Source organism: Gymnoscopelus microlampas, assembly GCF_963454915.1.
Source record: "Gymnoscopelus microlampas genome assembly, chromosome: 15".
Taxonomy (NCBI): Eukaryota; Metazoa; Chordata; class Actinopteri; order Myctophiformes; family Myctophidae; genus Gymnoscopelus; species Gymnoscopelus microlampas.
The window spans coordinates 13,244,438-13,261,937 of NC_139952.1; the positions used below are offsets into that span (position 1 = coordinate 13,244,438).

At 42.8% G+C, this 17,500-nt stretch overlaps 1 protein-coding gene across 1 annotated transcript in view; it reads right to left on the reverse strand.

The window, feature by feature from the left end:
* Nucleotides 1–17,500, reverse strand: part of csmd3b (CUB and Sushi multiple domains 3b) — a gene marked incomplete at its 5' end in the record, with an annotated part of 624,567 nt that overhangs the window by 75,512 nt on the left and 531,555 nt on the right. Inside the window, 7 exons of the mRNA XM_084079659.1 lie at nucleotides 394–474; nucleotides 5,907–6,052; nucleotides 11,084–11,261; nucleotides 13,748–13,936; nucleotides 15,407–15,616; nucleotides 16,185–16,301; nucleotides 17,008–17,077. Coding sequence (XP_083935785.1) covers nucleotides 394–474; nucleotides 5,907–6,052; nucleotides 11,084–11,261; nucleotides 13,748–13,936; nucleotides 15,407–15,616; nucleotides 16,185–16,301; nucleotides 17,008–17,077 — 991 coding nt within the window. The remainder of the gene's footprint in view (nucleotides 1–393; nucleotides 475–5,906; nucleotides 6,053–11,083; nucleotides 11,262–13,747; nucleotides 13,937–15,406; nucleotides 15,617–16,184; nucleotides 16,302–17,007; nucleotides 17,078–17,500) is intronic.

The following is a 17,500-nucleotide window of genomic DNA, read 5'->3' on the forward strand; positions in this document are numbered from 1 at the left end:
CAAAAGCAAAGATTTGAGTTAAAATATTCGCTTTAAAAATATAGATATTCAAAGATTTTGCACATATTTTCACGATTTTTCAAAAATAGCAGATCTACAAGCTCGTAGCGCGGCACTCGGTGCCGCGCTATGAGCTTGTAGATCTGCTATTTTTGAATAGCCCAAAGTGTAAAATAATGCTTTTTTATCTCAAATCTAAAAATGACACAGTTCCAGGCCTTAATGGGTTAAATCAGCACGGTAAATGCAACCGCCTGGGCAAATAGATCGATAGCTTTTTAAACTTGAAAGGTCATTTTTTGTGTGTGTGTGTGTGTGTGTGTGTGTGTGCGTGTGTGCGTGTGCGTGTGCGTGTGCGTGTGTGTGTGTGTGTGACGCAGTCAGACGCCTTACCTATCTCCAGCTCTCCGTCGTCCATCAGAGTGTTAGCATTGGCCACGTCTGGAGGAGGCTGGCATACTCTCAGCTGATAGGCTGGAGAAGAGAGGCCGGTAAAAAGAGGGGAGGACAGATGAGAACCAGTGGTGGGAAAAGTACTCAAATGTTTTACTTAAAGGACGACTTCACCCATTTTCAACCTATCTTCATATAATAGGCCCTCACTAATGCTCATGATAAAATGGTACAGTTTTTTTTACTTGGTCTGTGTCTCATAGGAGGGCTGTGGACAGAACAGAAACCCGTCTACCAGTGACATCATCGTTAGGCAGGATTTTTTTTTTCAACAAGATTTAAAACATTTTATTTTGATTTGTTATTAACGTGAGAACAATGGCTTCTATTATTGCATTGCAACTTTCCAGGAAAACAAAGCCTGCAGTTTCTATTAGCTTGGATTCCCCATCGATGATGTCACTGGTAGACGGGCTTCTGAACTGTCCACAGCTCTCCTATGAGACACAGACTGAGTAGGAAAAAATGGTACCATTTTATCATGAGCATTATTGAGGACCTATTATATGAAGATAGGTTGAAAATGGGTGAAGTCGTCCTTTAAGTAAAAGTATCAATACTGCAATGTAGAAGTACTCAGTTACAAGTAAAAGTCCGGAATAAAAAATTGACTTAAGTAAAAGTACAAAAGTATTGGTAGCAAAATGTACTTAAAGTACCAAAAGTAAAAGTACTAAAATGTTTGAAAAATAGCAGGTCTACAAGCTCACAACGCGTCGCGATGCGACGTGTTGTGAGCTTGTACATAGGCTATTTTCAAATAGCCTAGGTATACAATAGGGCTAAAGTGGTTAATGTATAATTATGTTATAATGTAATAATGTATACCTGCAAAGTAACTAGTAACTAAGTTTTCAAATAATTGTAGTGGAGTAAAAGCACAATATTTGCCTCTGAGATGTAGTGGAGTAGAAGTAAAAGTGTAGACAATTGGAAATACTCCAGCAAAGTAAAAGCACCTCAAAAGTGTACTTAAGAACAGCGCCTGAGTAATGCACTTAGTTACTTTACAACTCTGATGAGAACAGAGGCAGAGGGGAGGAGGGCACACAAGATGACAGGAGGGGTGAGGACTGAGGACAGAAAGAGAGACGAGACAAGAAGAGGGGAGAGGAGTGTAGAAAAAGGATGTTAATACCTGTGACACAGGGCTTTGTACTGACCTCGGGTCAACGCGACCTTAAACTGGAAAAGGGCCGTGTTTCAAAGAAACCGGTGAACAATCAAACATTTCAATCCGGTGAAATTGTTAAAAATTGCCTCGCCGGGCCACACACACACATTCATATCTGCACCGGCCTTAATGCAGGTCGGTAATAATGGCAGTCCCCAGGGGCCGCTCTGTGAGTCCTTTAGAAAACCCAAATAGTTGCGTTATATAACCGGATTTTCTATTTATTTCTTTTAATCACTTGATCCTTAACTCTGCTTTTTTAAGTTCAGATGTTCGGGGGTCAGCCAAGCGTGGAATCAAAACGAGACCGACTTTTACAGATAGCGCTCTGCCTGGAATGATAAAAAAGAAAAGCGACTTCACAGCTCCTGTGAGCGGAAGGGAAGGCTGTAATCAATATTACTGCTCAGCCCCATAGATCACTCACTAACGGAGAGCGAGAGACAGGGACGGAGAGGGGGTGACAGACAGACAGACAGACAGGCAGGCAGACAGACAGACAGACAGACAGACAGACAGACAGACAGACAGACAGACAGACAGACAGACAGACAGACAGACAGACAGAGTGACAGAGTGACAGAGACAGAGACAGAGAGAGAGAGAGAGAGAGAGAGAGAGAGACAGAATGAGAGATACACGCAGAGACAGAGAGAAACAGAGGAGAGTCAGGGGAGAGTGAAAGAGAGAGAGAGAAAGTAAGAGAGAGAGAGAGAGAGAGAGAGAGAGAGAGAGAGAGAGAGAGGGAGCTAAGGGCTGTAAGTCAGGATTAAATTGACTATGAAAATGAGACCTGCCAATAATATCTGCTGCTCTCATGCATATCAAAGCCCTGCGGTGTGCGTGCGTGTGTGTGTGTGTGCGCGCGCGCGCGTGTGTGTGTGTGTGTGTGTGTGTGTGAAGAGGATCAGTGCAAGCAGTCATTGATCTTGCAAAGCTCCAAGACCACTTTTTTTTATGCCGCGCTCCGCATTCGGGTCACATCGGCTTTCTGCGTCTCAGTCCAATGCGCATTTCCATGACAACATAATCAAACACTGTACGGGGGAGGGGTGGTTGGGGGGGGGGGGGGGGGGGGGCACTTACAGTGTTACAGATGCAGCGCGTGTCCTTCCAAAAAACTGGACCGAGCGTTTGATGTAATTGGCTGGGACAAATTGAACAGGTTCGACGTGCTGGATCCGTGCCGCCTTTCAAGTTATTTCTGTGATGTTTACAAAACCCCCCACAAACTGCTCGTTGGCAGCTCTCTTGAAAGACTTTTGAATCGTAGTTGCAGCCAGTGGTGAAAAAAGTATGTTTTACTATCAATACTGCAACGTAGAAGTAGGCTACTCTGTTACAAGTAAAAGTCCGGAATTAAAACATGTACTGGAGTAAAAGTACAAAAGTATTTGGTATCAACATATACTTAAAGTACCAAAAGTAAAAGTACTGAAATGCTAGCCTATGTTAGCCCCCCCAAATAGCCTATGTATAAAATAGGGCTATTAAGTGTTAATATACGTTTTATAATACAATTATTTATATCTGCAAAGTCACTATGGTAAGTAAAGTTTTCTAATAATTGTAACGGAGTAAAGATGTAGTGGAGTAGAAGTAAACGTGTTGAAAATGTAAAATACACCAGTAAAGTAAAAGTACCACAAAATTGTGCTTAAGTACAGCACTTTACAGCACTCACAGTAAATGTGCTTAGTTACTTTACACCACTGCCTTTCTAGTTATTTCTGTGATGTTTACAAAACCCCCACAAACTGCTCGTTGGCAGCTCTCTTGAAAGACTGTTGAATGGTATAGTTGCAGCTATATATTATGCTAAGAAAAAAAACAGAGCCGCCATAGGCACTCGGGTGCCACAGGGGTAAAGTTCCTGCCCACCACCGCGGAGACCAGGGATTCAAATCCTCTGTGGTGCATCCAGCTTGGCAGGGCGTACATACAAAACACAATTGGCCACGTTTATGGGAGCAAAAGTGGGCGGCGACCTCACTGCGAGGTGAAAAGCAGCGGGCATTGACGTCACGTGTATATCGTGGGAGATGACACATGATCGACTGCGCTCCAGTGGTGGGAAAAGTACTCATATTCTTTACTAAAGTAAAAGTACCAATACTGCAATACTCTGTTACAAGTGAAAGTCCAGAATTCTAAATTGACTTGAGTAAAAGTACAAAAGTATTGGCATCACAATGTACTTAATTTACCAAAAGTAAAAGTACTAAAATGTTTGAAAATAGCAGATCTACAAGCTCACAACGCGTCGCGGTGTGACGTGTTGTGAGCTTGTAGATCTGCTATTTTCAAATAGCCTAGGTATAAAATAGGGCTTAGGTGGTTAATGTATGTTTTGTAATGTAATCATTTATATCTGAAAAGTAACTAGTAACTCAAGTTTTCAAATAATTGTAGTGGAGTAAAAGTACAATATTTTTCTCTGAGATGTAGTGGAGCAGAAGTAAAAGTATTGAAAATTGGAAATACTCAAGTAAAGTACAAATACCTCAAAATTGTACTTAAGTACAGTACTTAACTCATTGAGTGCCCAAATTATTATTATCTATTTCTGATCATTACAATTTTTATTTTTTTATTTTTTCAAAGTAAAAAAAAAGTGCTTAGGAAGCGAGATACAGCCTTTTTAAGATATAAGTTAAACAAGGAGTGGATGGAGCTGCAAATCTTCAGATGATGATATCTTGGGTTCAAAAAACCCAAGATAGTTTTTTTCTATTTTTTTCAAAAACACATGAAACACGTTAATGGCACTCAACACCATAGCGCTAAAACACGTGAAACACGTTAATGGCACTCAATGAGTTAAGTAAATGTACTTAGTTACTTTCCACCACTGCTGCGCTCTCCCTAGGACCACCTGCAGGAGGTAGCAGTGACGAGGCAACTAGAACACATTGAAAATATGGAATTGGCAAAACAAATACACTGGACAGAAAAAGGAACCTTTTCCTCCCATTGTGACCGTGGGGTGTAGAAGAAAATAATACCAAAGAACATGGGCATTGAGGAATACTCAGTCAAGACAAAACGTGAATTCAATGCTTATTCAATATATTTGCGGCTGGCTGATGCTAGTTGAAGCAACTAGCAGAAGGAAGGCTTCTGTAAAAACAAAACAAAACAAAACAAAAACAGGTTTCCCAGTGGCTCTGTGTGCGGTTTTGGATTTCAATCAGCGGGTTTCAATCACACTCGCGTCATGCCGTTTCACAAGATCCTCTCCCTCTCTCTCCCATGCTCGCCCATCCCTCCAGTCACTCTCCACAATACGATGCGTAATATAGCACAGAAATGCTTGGCGGACGATCTTGAAAACATCAGATGGTCCTGTTAATGTGTGTGTGTGCGTGTGCGTGTGCGTGTGTGTGTGTGTGTGTGCGTGCGTGCGTGCGTGCGTGCGTGCGTGCGTGCGTGCGTGCGTGCGTGCGCACGTGTGTGTGTGCGTGTGCGTGTGTGTGTGTGCGTTGTGTGACAGCTGACAGTTAAAACCTGCCAACAGAAATTAATTAACAACGTGTCATCTGTGGAAAAGGGGAATGGCTGCTCAGTCAAAGACAACAACTTTGAAATGACTGTAGCAAAATGGAAAGAAGTTTAAGGAGGAAGGGGAAGACGTGTGTGTTGGTGTGTGTGTGTGTGTGGGGGGGGGGGGGGGTTGACTGGAGGTGCGCAGTGATGCTGTCAGATGAAACATGTCACAAACATATCAACTTCAAAAATACGTCTCTCGTGTCTCTTCAAACATTTCAACTGTCCGACTGTCAGTCGCACATATCGATGTCACTGGCAAAATAACGCGTGTTAGCGTAAAACGGGGGAAATGGCAAGTTGTGAAAGTTACATTGTACTCGATAATCTATGCATGTACAGACGGACGGACGGACAGACAGACAGACAGACAGACAGACAGACAGACAGACAGACAGACAGACAGACAGACAGACAGACAGACAGACAGACAGACAGACAGTCAGACAGACAGACAGACAGACAGACAGACAGACAGACGGATGATGAAAATATTGACAACGATGGTTGCTGTTCCATCACTTGAGCTGGGAATAATGTGGTATTGCCAAGGCCGGACAAGAAGCCAACTACAGAGATGTCAGTGTGGGACTCAAAGTGATTTCTGACCGCTCTAGTCAGCCGACAGATTGTAGTGTTATTTTTTCCCACCAGACGGACAGATATGACACCCCCGTCCCCCCCTCCTGCAATCGTCCGCCTGCAGCTGCAGCCGACGATGACGTTGTCTTACCGTGATAACTGAGGACGAAGAATCCGGCTCCAGAGAAGTCCGAGTGGAATTTGATGAGGATGATGTTGGAGGTCGAGTAGACGGACTCCAGCGCCGTGTTCCCACTGAACTGACCGATCTGAGGAGACGACTGGTCTGGGCCATCCCTGCACACATGCACACGCGCACGCACGCGCACGCACACACACACACACACACACACACACACACACACACACACACACACACACACACACACACACACACACACACACACACACACACACACACACACACACACACACTTAAATCATGAGAGTGCAAAAATGTACACCAGTGGTTCTCAAAAAAAAAATATTTCAAGGACACCTATAACTCTGTTACGGGTCCATTTGGTTCCATTTGTACACTCTCAGAGTTATGCAGATGTAAGGGTCCCTTTGGAACCCCTTCAAGGAACCCTGAGGGTCCGCGGACCCTACTTTGAGAACCGTATGCGCACAAAGGAAAAACATCGGCTTTGAAGAGGGTCTGAGCAAGGTCACCGATTCAATTCATAACCGGATCAGCCCGTTCTTCCCATTACGGCATGAGTAAAAGGAGAAAACCGGTGTGATTTATTCACGTGTTCTCTCTAGAGGCTGAAAAAAATGCGATGGGCGAAAGAGATTCACCGTCAACGAAGAAGGCCGCAGCATTGTCCAGAAATGGACGGCTGATTTTATTGGCATAGTGGGGGTGGATTTATTGGGATATGTGCTCATTATCCAGTTCAAAATGGTTGAGCATTACAAGGAAATAAAGCTCACATAAACATTCCAGGAGACTGCAAGGCCACTCCACAGTTGTTGGTCTCCGGGTGACATCGAAGTCGCGGCGCCGAAGGTCTCTTGTTTCTTTTCTTTTTTTTTGAGGAGACCCATTTGCAATGAAAAAACGGTACCGACCCTTTCAAAAAACATAATAGGAACGTTGTTTCGAGGGCCGACTTTTAGTTTCGTCAGCAATATCAGCGGCTGGGCTGCACCGTTCACAGAAAGCTTGCACTGTAGCCTCTTGGAAAAAACCCATCACTCGCCAGGCAATTATTACAAGCATAATCTCACCAGTACGTTCCTCACCTTTAACGACGGCCCCCTAACCGGCTGTCAGATCTCGGTATTAACCAAATAGCCAGGGTCATTATCGCTAATTACAAAGTATCCCCGTGAAGTTTAATGAAATTATCATTTCCTGCTGTTAAGTGTCCCGGGAGGAGCCCAATTATGCCGCCGGTGACAGCCACGCATGTATGGGATGATGACATCGCTAATGCTCGCACGTGGCTAAGGCTTTTTGTGCCCCCACATGATGCCATTATTGCTAACAGCGGGCTCCGCTATCCATATCTAACCCATTCAATCTGGGAACGCATCTGTGTCATTTTAAGATTCCTTTGGGCTATTCAAAAATAGCAGATTTACAAGCTCATAGCGCGGCTATATTTTTTGAAAAATCTTGAACATTTGGGCAAATCTTATACATATATATTTTTGGAAACAACATTTTTAACTCAAATCTTTGCTTCTGGGGGTCCCTGGAACAACATATTTTGACGGGGAGCGATGGCCAAAAACATATCATTTTGAGTGGTCCTTGACGTGAAAAAGTTTGCGCACCACTGATATAGCAACAGTATTTTTTTCTGAAAAATGAGGACATTTTGTTAAGAAATTTGACAGTTATTTATGTTCGCTTTAAAATTACTCTCTCGTTTTTTCAAGATTTGTTTCACAAATTTTCATGATTTTTCAAAAATAGCATATCTACCGTGTTAGTAGCATATCTACCTGCTAATTTTGAATAGCCAAAGAAATAAAAAAAAATTACACACAGATGCGTTCCCGGTCTTAATGGGCTAAGGCAACATCCCCCGTTACAAACGTAACACTCAATCTGCTCTTCGTTTCCTCCCTTCGGTTGCAGAACAGGAACACACATATATACAGACAATGGAGGCTGTTGACGTCTGAGCTAACGACGTGCGAGGCCGACGCCCGCGATACAGCCAATTATGTGGCATTATCCCCAAATGTCGGTATGTCCCGTCGTTAAGTCTTCCCAGTTTGAGACCAATTAGCGGAGGAGGCTGGCTGTCAGCCTGGGTGGAACTGGACCGTTGTCACGAACACAGTTTTATCGCTGTGCTCTCCGCGGGGAGCGAGGCTTGTTTGTGTGTCTGTCTGTCTGCGTATGTGTGTGCGTGTGTGTGTGTGTGTGTGTGTGTGTGTGTGTGTGTGTGTGTGTGTGTGTGTGTGTGTGTGTGTGTGTGTGTGTATGTATTGTTTTGTGCTTCCCTGCTGGTGGGCTCAACAAACGGTCCGCTCTCCAGAACTAACATGACAGTTGGGTCAGGTGCATGTTGTGTCGTGAACGGGGCATGGGCAGTTGGGACGGCACCGAGCGTGTCGTGTTTATTTGTCAAGCTGTTGTGGCAACCGTCGTGACGGATAAGGATTAACACAAACTGCAAAATACACGGAACAATACATTTAAGGTCCCTCCTTTCCATGTACGTACAGTATGCCAGCTTGTTAGTGTACTAAAACAGACCAAATGACATTACTGCATATGATTATTGGTATGTGGTAGTGTTATGTTTTTGAAGCTGCACTCATTAGTTCTGACTTCTGGAATTATACGGTACTGTGACCGCACGCGTGTGTGTGTGTGTGTGTGTGTGTGTGTGTGTGTGTGTGTGTGTGTGTGTGTGTGTGTGTGTGTGTGTGTGTGTGTGTGTGTGTGTGTGTGTGTGTGTGTGTGTGTGTGTGTGTGTGTGTGTGTGTGTGCGCGTGTGCGTGTGTGTGTGTGTGAGTGTACGTAGTGCTGCTGCTAAATTCAATGCTACTGTATATATACACATCCTACACATATACATGCTCTATACATTAATAACTATGTAGAGTTTGTTAAGGTTGGGGGGGTACATGTAATTATGTATTCATTCCAACCTAACCCACACAGAAACATGTTTATCACATTCAGTGTCATGTTTTAAGGTAAATAAAATATCACTTTACACTTCATAGAAAATAAAACAGCACTAATCTTACATTCTCACAAATGTTTACTTAGTGAGAATAAATGAAAAGATGTCCTTCTAGACTGTTCAAATTGAACCAAATTGATCAAATTCGGATAGTGAAATTAGTCATTTCCCAGGGCTCATATCCTGGGCCTGTGACACAGAAAATATGTTAATGTTTATCACATTCTGTGTCATGTTTTAAGGTAAATAGAAAATAAAACAGCACTAATCTTACATTCTCTCTAATTCTTACTTAGTGAAAATAAATGTCAAGATGTCCAGTTCAAATTGAACCAAATTGATCAAATTGGGATAGTGAAAATTAGTCAAATGAGTCATTTCCCGGGGATAATTTCCCTTGCCTGTGACGCTCAAAACAATATATCCACCGTGTTACAGCATGTAGAGACTATAGTATAACTTACAGTAAGCACACGTTTAACCGAACCAGGGATAAATCTGACCAAAACTCCTGTAGCGTGAGCTTGCTTGTGAATGTCCAGCAGTGTTGCCATGTCTGCTTATTATAAGCGACTTTGGGCTTGTTTTTCTGTAAAGTTGCTTGTATATATTGGTTGCGGGTTGCATTTTTTTGGCTTGTTTTTAAAGTGCACTTGCTTATTTGGGCTTGATCAAAAATGTTCATGTCAAGGACCCCCAAATTAATAGGTGTTTATCCATGGACCCCCATCTGGTATTATTTTGTGCCCCCATACCAGATTTGTGCATCTGCAGTGCATGTAGACGCTATTTTCAAAAAGCCAATGTACAGTATATACAGTAGGGTTAAAGTGCTCATGAGGCCTAGTCACTTCTTTTGGGCAAGTTTTCATAGACCTGGTTGCTTAATTCCCTCGCATTATCTGGCAACACTGATGGCCAATGAGCCTAGTGTTGGGACACACACGCAGCATGAGCTCATCCACACAGCGAATGACAGGCACACCGAGTGGACCGGTAAAGAGACAGGGAGGGCTGGACGGCCGGTAAAATATTTATGGGTTTTTTGATGGTCCATCGCCCCACTGGGATTTGTCGCCATATACGCCAGATGGCCAGTATATATACCCCTGTATATATATGAGAGAATGAGAATGGTAATGTGAACTATATTCGACATGAAAATGAATATGACTGGTGGAAGTACATCTATTTCTGCTACTGCTGTTAGCAGGGTTTGATTTGTATGAAAAAAAAAATAATAATAATAATATTAATAATAATAAACCACTTAAACCCTATATACTTTTTATCAAACATATCAGTGGTGGTGGAAAAAGTACTAAATTGTTTTACTTAAGTAAAAGTATCAATACTGCAATATAGAAATACTCTGTAAAAGTTTTTTTTTTAAATAGTTAAATTCCGGAATTCGAAATTAACTTGATTGAGTAAAAGCCCAAAAGTATTGGCTTCAAAATGTACTTAAAGTACCTACATTAATTAAAGAGGTGGTGCCATGGTTTTGCACTTTTTCTGTTTTTCATGTGTCTATGAGGTTGATAGAACTTCATTAAGCCCCCTGGTGGTGTTTTTATGGTGTTGTATGTCTTCTCTGACTATTTTGAGTTTCTACCTGGAGGCTGAAAAACCTTGAGGGTCAAACGTGCCAATAGAAAAACAGCCCTTTAGTGACATAGTAAAAACATACCCTCCCCCTCATTATCATAACACGACAGGTGTGGGCATGAGGAGGAGGAGGGACTAGGACAGGTGGGTGGTGCTAAGGTGGTGGAGGAGGTGCTAAGGTGAGAACCAGGTATACTTAATGAACTGGGGGCGTGTCCACATAAAAACATAATTTTAACAATTTCTGTACACTTTTTTGAAAAAAATCTTCCTCCTAGTATAACCATAATACCTGATGATCATGTTTTAGGGGGGAAAAAATCACTGAAAATCACGGCACCCCGTCTTTTGAGTAAAATTTACATATCAGACATTTCCCAAAACGAAGCGCACTTATTCATGCATTTCAGACTGACCAGAAGCAGAGATAAAACATACTTCCCACCGACCATAAAAATGCACGAACAACAGAGCGTGGATATCAAAAGCAGAGGCATCACCCCCAGCCAATCGAACACCGACAATCATTATTATTACTGCTACTAATGCCAATGCCACTTACCAGACAGTGATATAGTCGTATATGGGTTCAGTGCTCAGCACGGTGAAATTGATGTAGATCCCATGTCCGGGGGGAACTCTCACGCTCCACACACAGTCCTGGAAGTTGGGATACTCCTCAGGGTGACCGGGAGAGTAGATGGTCCCATTTAATGACGTGATGTTACCGCCGCACAGAGCTGTAAGACAGGACAATGAACAAGAGGATACTTTGTATATTACTATTAAACAGCCGTGGTAAAAGTACTCTTTTTTTTTGTCCAGAAGGCCAGAATAAAAAAAATTACTTGGGTAAAAGTATCAAAATGTACTTAAAGTACCAAAAGTAGAAAGTGCTCATTATGCAGAATGCCCCATTTCACAAGTTTTCAAATGTATGAAATGTCTAAAAAATATTTAGAAAATAGCAGATCTACAAGCTCACAATGCGTCGCGAAGCGACGCATTGTGGGCTTGTAAATCGGCTATTTTCAAATGGCCGAAATGTACTGTATATAGGGGCTGAAGTGGTTAATGTATGTTTTGTAATAATAATAAAAATCTACAAAGTAACTAGTAACTACATTTTTCAAATAACTGTAGTGGAGTAAAAGTGTAATATTTGCCTCTGAGATGTAAGTGGAGTAGAAGTAAAAGTACTGACAATTGGAAATCCTCCACTAAAGTGAAAATGCCTAAAAATTACACTTAAGTACAGTACTTGAGTAAATGTACTTAGTTACTTTCCACCACTGCTATTAAATATTACATTCCGGATGTTGTGGGGTATTGCGTTGGACGGGCCAGGAGAGTTGACGTTTGAGCGTGACATTCAATGCAGATAAGAGCTGTAAGATGGAGCGTGAACAATATGAACGTTAATAAACTGTCATTAAATGAATGGCACTGCACAGCCCATATGATGTTTGGCTATTCCTTTAGACAGCCAGGAGAGGTAGATACCGTCATTAGAGAATATAAGTGATTATCTGCCTTAATAAAATGTTACACTGTATAATAGGTGTGACCGCATTGTATCAGCCTAGATAATGGGTCATCCCATTATAAGGGGATAATTCCTCTGGCTGACCAAAAGAATAGATGTCTCGGTGTTGTAATTAGCAGCCGCATATTACCACTACTACCAATACTGCTGCTACTATTATTATTACTAATAAAAAATGGTGACGATAATGGGGGATAGTGGGGGATATATTTATAATACAATCGCTGCCTTATTTGAATCTTTTCTTCTCTGTTCTCCTCTGCTGAAACCCCGCGATGTCACCTCTCGTGTAAATCTCTTGGCATTCCGCTGCATCTTCCATTCAGAATGAATTACTCCCTGTGCCATCATTTGTGCGGCCGGGGCTAACACATACTCTAGCATATGCTCTTTAATCACATCGCCTGTTCCTCGGACGGCGATGCCACGAGCGACGCAGGGGCCAGCAATGTGCGAAGGAATATTACACATGATGTAACGGAAACATTTCTCTCGTTTTCTCAAGTCGGCGAAAAGCAGGTGTGCAAATTGTTACGCATTCCTCCTGTCTTTCTTCCTGTTGCCTGGCTTGCTCTCCAGGTATCCCTAATTAGTAAGCTCCCTGATCGCAGCTGTGACAGCCCCTAAGGACCGCTGAGGAGGCAGGAGACGCGCACGCACACGCACACACGCACACGCGCACACGCACACGCACACACACACACACACACACACACACACACACACACACACACACACACACGGGGGCAGCAGCATACAGTGGTTAGCACTTGAGAATGGCAGTAATACAAAATGCAGAGCTTGTGCGATCGAGCCATAGTTTAGTCAGGATAGAACAATTATAGTTTGATCCTTTGGCGTTTTGTTTGCCATTTTGGGTCATGGGTGGGATGGCCGACATGGAAGTATTAAAAAAAGGGGAACATTTGTATTGTATTTTGTTTTTTTGTTGTTTTTGTTTCATTTGTTGTCTATTTGTATTCTTCTTGTGTTTAACACATCGGGTGCCAGCATTTTTTCATAACAACTTACCGTGGGTGCCAGCATTCTCCCCATTGACTGCGCTTTGCTGTTTAACGCTTCCGCGTGCGCAACGAGCAAATCCACGCAAAAAAAAGCATCGATTCATGTTGTCCCATGAGCCTGGCTAAGCTGGAACCATAACATTACCCTGGCAAGTTACAACGGGGGGGGATCGCGCATCGCGCATGACCGGTTTTCCCCACAGGAAACAGATTCGGAGATAAAGGCGTTTCAAAGTAGGAAATAGACAGGAAGCGGATGGGAAAAAGAAAATTGTTTCCGGTGAGCGATCTGGCACTTCCTTCGCAGGATTACAATGGGTGCTCCCAGAGCTGCTCTAGTCCCGCCCGCGCGGAGAAAAACGAAAAAAACAAAAAGACTAAACTCACGGTTCAGACCGTGTTCGGCACCGAAGCGGCGGAACCGCCATGTAAACACACGGTTCAGACCGTGTTTGGCACCCGATGTGTTAACAGTTGTTTTGTTAATCTTCTACTTTTTTTGTGTTAAATTGAAAACTTAATAAACATTGAGTCATAAAAAAAGGGCAACATAAACATCAAGCTATAGATTATATACAAATATAGCAGTCCTCAGAGTAAAGGCTGGATCAGAAATGGATCAGAAAAATGAAGAGCAATATAGACATGTATGAACCTTCACATCGCGGCAGTGGGTGGTTCCAGGTCCGACTGATGCCGTGCAGGCACGTCAGCGACGCCTCTCCGATCAGCGAGTATCCGGGCAGACACTCAAACGACACCGTCATTCCCACGCTGAAATCCGAGCCGATCACGATGCCATTGCGGAACGGCCGTGGATCCGGACAACTCTGGAGTTGATAGGCTGGGGAGGCAATGACCGATTAAGACCTGGGACGCATCTGTGTCATTTTTAGATTTGAGCTAAAAAGCATTATTTTACACTTTGGCTATTCAAAAATAGCAGATCTACAAGCTCATAGCGCGGCACCGAGTGCCGCGCTACGAGCTTGTAGATCTGCTATTTTTGAAAAGTCGAGAAATTTGTGCAAATCTTTGAATATATATATTGTTTTAAAGCGATCATTTGTAACTCAAATCTTTGCTTCTGGGGGTCCCTGGAACAACATATTTTGAGATGGGGGTCCGCGGCCAAATACATATACATTTTGGGGTCCTTGACATTACAACGTTTGAAAACCACTGACATAGCAAATTTTTATTCATGTAAAAATATCTGATCTACAAGCTTACAACGCGTCACGAAAGCTTGCAGCTATTTCTGCTATCTTTAATATTTTAAAATGTGTGAAAATCTTTCAACATGGAAACGATTATGACGATTATGCAAAAATAACTGTGGAAAAAAAAAAGCGATTTGGCGATTAAGTAATAACTGTGATACTGTAGGCCTATCAGTGTTATTTTTGATTTTAGCGTTGGATATTGAAAAATAGCAGATGTACAAGCTTGCAGAGCGTCACTTTGTGCCGTGCTGTGAGCTTGTACATCTGCAATTTTTGAACATTTTTAAGAAAAATCTTGAAAGTGTGAGAACTACTTGGTTTAGGAGGCATTTGTAGAATCGGCCTCGGGTCTTAAAGGGATAGTTCACCCAGAAATGTATTTTTTCTATCGATTAGTGATCCCATGCATGGAGACTTGAATTCATGGGTGTTTTTTTGTTAAGCCATTATTGGCCTAAGCCAATAATTTGATGACGGTGACTTTGTGTCTCCTACCAGAACCGCTGCCGGTCATCAAATTATTGGCTTAGGAATGCGACAAAAACAAAAGAAATATCCATGAATTCAAGTCTCCATGGGGTGACTAATCGATAGGAAAAAAAGTCATTTTGGGGCTGTACTATCCCTTTAACCCATTAAGACCTGGAACTGTGTCATTTTTAGATTTGAGCTAAAAAGCATTAATTTACACTTTGGGCTATTCAAAAATAGCAGATATACAAGCTCATAGCGCGGCACCGAGTGCCGCGCTATGAGCTTGTAGATCTGCTATTTTTGAAAAATCGTGAAAATGTGTGCAAATCTTTGAATATATATATTTTTAAAGCGAACATTTTAAACTCAAATCTTTGCTTCTGGGGGTCCATGGAACAAAATATTTTGATGGGGGTCCGCGGCCAAATACATCATCATTTTGGGGGTCCTTGACATGAAAAAGATTGAGCACCACTGATATAGAAACATACGTTTTTCAGAATACTGTTGAGATTTAGGAGACATGTAGAATCGGCTTCAGGTCTCAATGGGTTAATGGGTTAAGAGGTTAAATGAACGCCGGATTCGACCGTGTTGCGGCGATCGGTTTTTACCTTGATACGTGATGTGAAAGCCAGGCTTGTTCTGGGAGTAGTCGCTGTGGAAAAAGAAGCTGGTCTGGTGCGTGGTGCTGAACAGAGGCTTGGGGAGCACCGGTCCGCTGAACCTGTCGATCACCGCGCCCGTCTCCAGGGTGCCACTGCGGATCTCCAGGTAGTCATGGATGGCCTCCGTGGAGAAGTTTAGAAACTGCAGGTGGATCCCTTTTTTTTTGCAACAAAACCCCCACGTACGGTAAGTTAAGATTCAGGTCATGTAAGATACGAACAGACATATACGGTATACTGTAGAAGAACATCGGTTCTCAAAGCCTAGGGGTCCTTGGAGGGGTACTAGGGGGTGCCCAGCTAAATGTGTTAAAGCGTCACAAAAATTTCAACCACTTCATCCATATTTTACACTTTGGCTATTCAAAAATAGCAGATATACAAGCTCATAGCGCGGCACCGAGTGCCGCGCTATGAGCTTGTAGATCTGCTATTTTTGAAAAAATCTCGAAAATGTGCGCAAATCTTTAAATCTTTTTTTCTTTTTTTAAGGTGAACATTTTGAACTCAAATCTTTACTTTCGGGGGGGGGTCCCTGGCACAACATATTTTCAGGTGGGGGTCCACGGCCAAATACATATCAATTTGGGGGTCCTTGGCACGAAGACGTTTGAGAACCACTGCTGTAGAAGACAGACAGACAGACAGACAGACAGACAGACAGACAGACAGACAGACAGACAGACAGACAGAGAGACAGACAGACAGATCTTTTGGTTCTTACCAAATCCAATAGGTAAGTTGACCGTCCATGTGCAGTCCAATCCACTGGGGTAGTTACCGGGGTAACCAGGACTCATGATCACTCCACTCACATCTATCATCGACCCACCACACTGGGCTGGGGGAGAGAGAGAGAGAGAGAGAGAGAGAGAGAGTTGAAAGCACCTCACAGTGGAGACTGACCTCACACACCAATTAGTAAAGGATCTTTTAATTAAGCACAACAGGTCTGAACCCTTCTGTAATTTAAACCTGACTTTCTTTTCCCCCGCACTTTGTTGAATTCATGAACACTTTTTTTGGGGCAGTTTTGGCAAATAAGCTCTATGATCAACTTATGTACATAATGGAGATGATTGCTACAGTTTGACCCGCGTGCGCTATGGATTATTAGCAGCCTGGAGTGTATGCTAATGCTTCTGCACACTCTGGATGTTACTGTAATGGTCCCATCGATCACGGCATCGTCTTAAAAGTGTGGGATTATGCAGAAGTGCATTAAAAGTTTAAAACAGAGACATACAGGAAGTAAATATGCTAAAACGCTTCCATATACACAATGGCTTCCTGAACTCCTTTTTACTGCACAGTGCAAAGTGATCGTTTGTTTTGCTGAAAAGAGGCCTAAAGTAAGAACAAAACAAGCATTTAACTGGCTAGCTCGCTTTGTGTGCTAACGTTTCTAACGTATGCCTACGGAGTGTGTGTGTGTGTGTGTGTGTGTGTGTGTGTGTGTGTGTGTGTGTGTGTGTGTGTGTGTGTGTGTGTGTGTGTGTGTGCGCGCGTGCGTGCGTGCGTGCGTGCGTGTGTGTGTGTGTACCTACACAGGCATAGTGGTACAGGATAGTTCCATCTTCGGACAGGTCCAGGCATGCAGGTAATGTGGGCGTTACCCTGTAAGCAGAATGCAACCAATCCAGAACCCTTGATTACGTAATAAATGGCCAAAAAATATCAGAGCTGCATATGATTTAACTTGGGCCCTAGGGGGCCGGAAACACTCTATTCAGACCTTAAGACACAAAATGAATTCAATGAAGTACAGTATCTGGCAAGGAGCACTAGCAGTCGATGTGTATGTGTGTAGGACTGCATTTGAGAATAACTGTCCTACGCCATTCATGATGCGTAGCCCGCGAGCGAGTTCAGGCAGGAGTGTGTTACGCAATTGGGACATGGAAATGTCACCAACAGCTGATCAATGTGGTGGTCTATTTTAGCTGCTCGTTCCGTTCCTCTTAACCCTTTGATACCTGAAGCCGATTCTACATGTCTCCTAAATCTCAACAGTTTTCTGAAAAACTTATGTTTCTATAT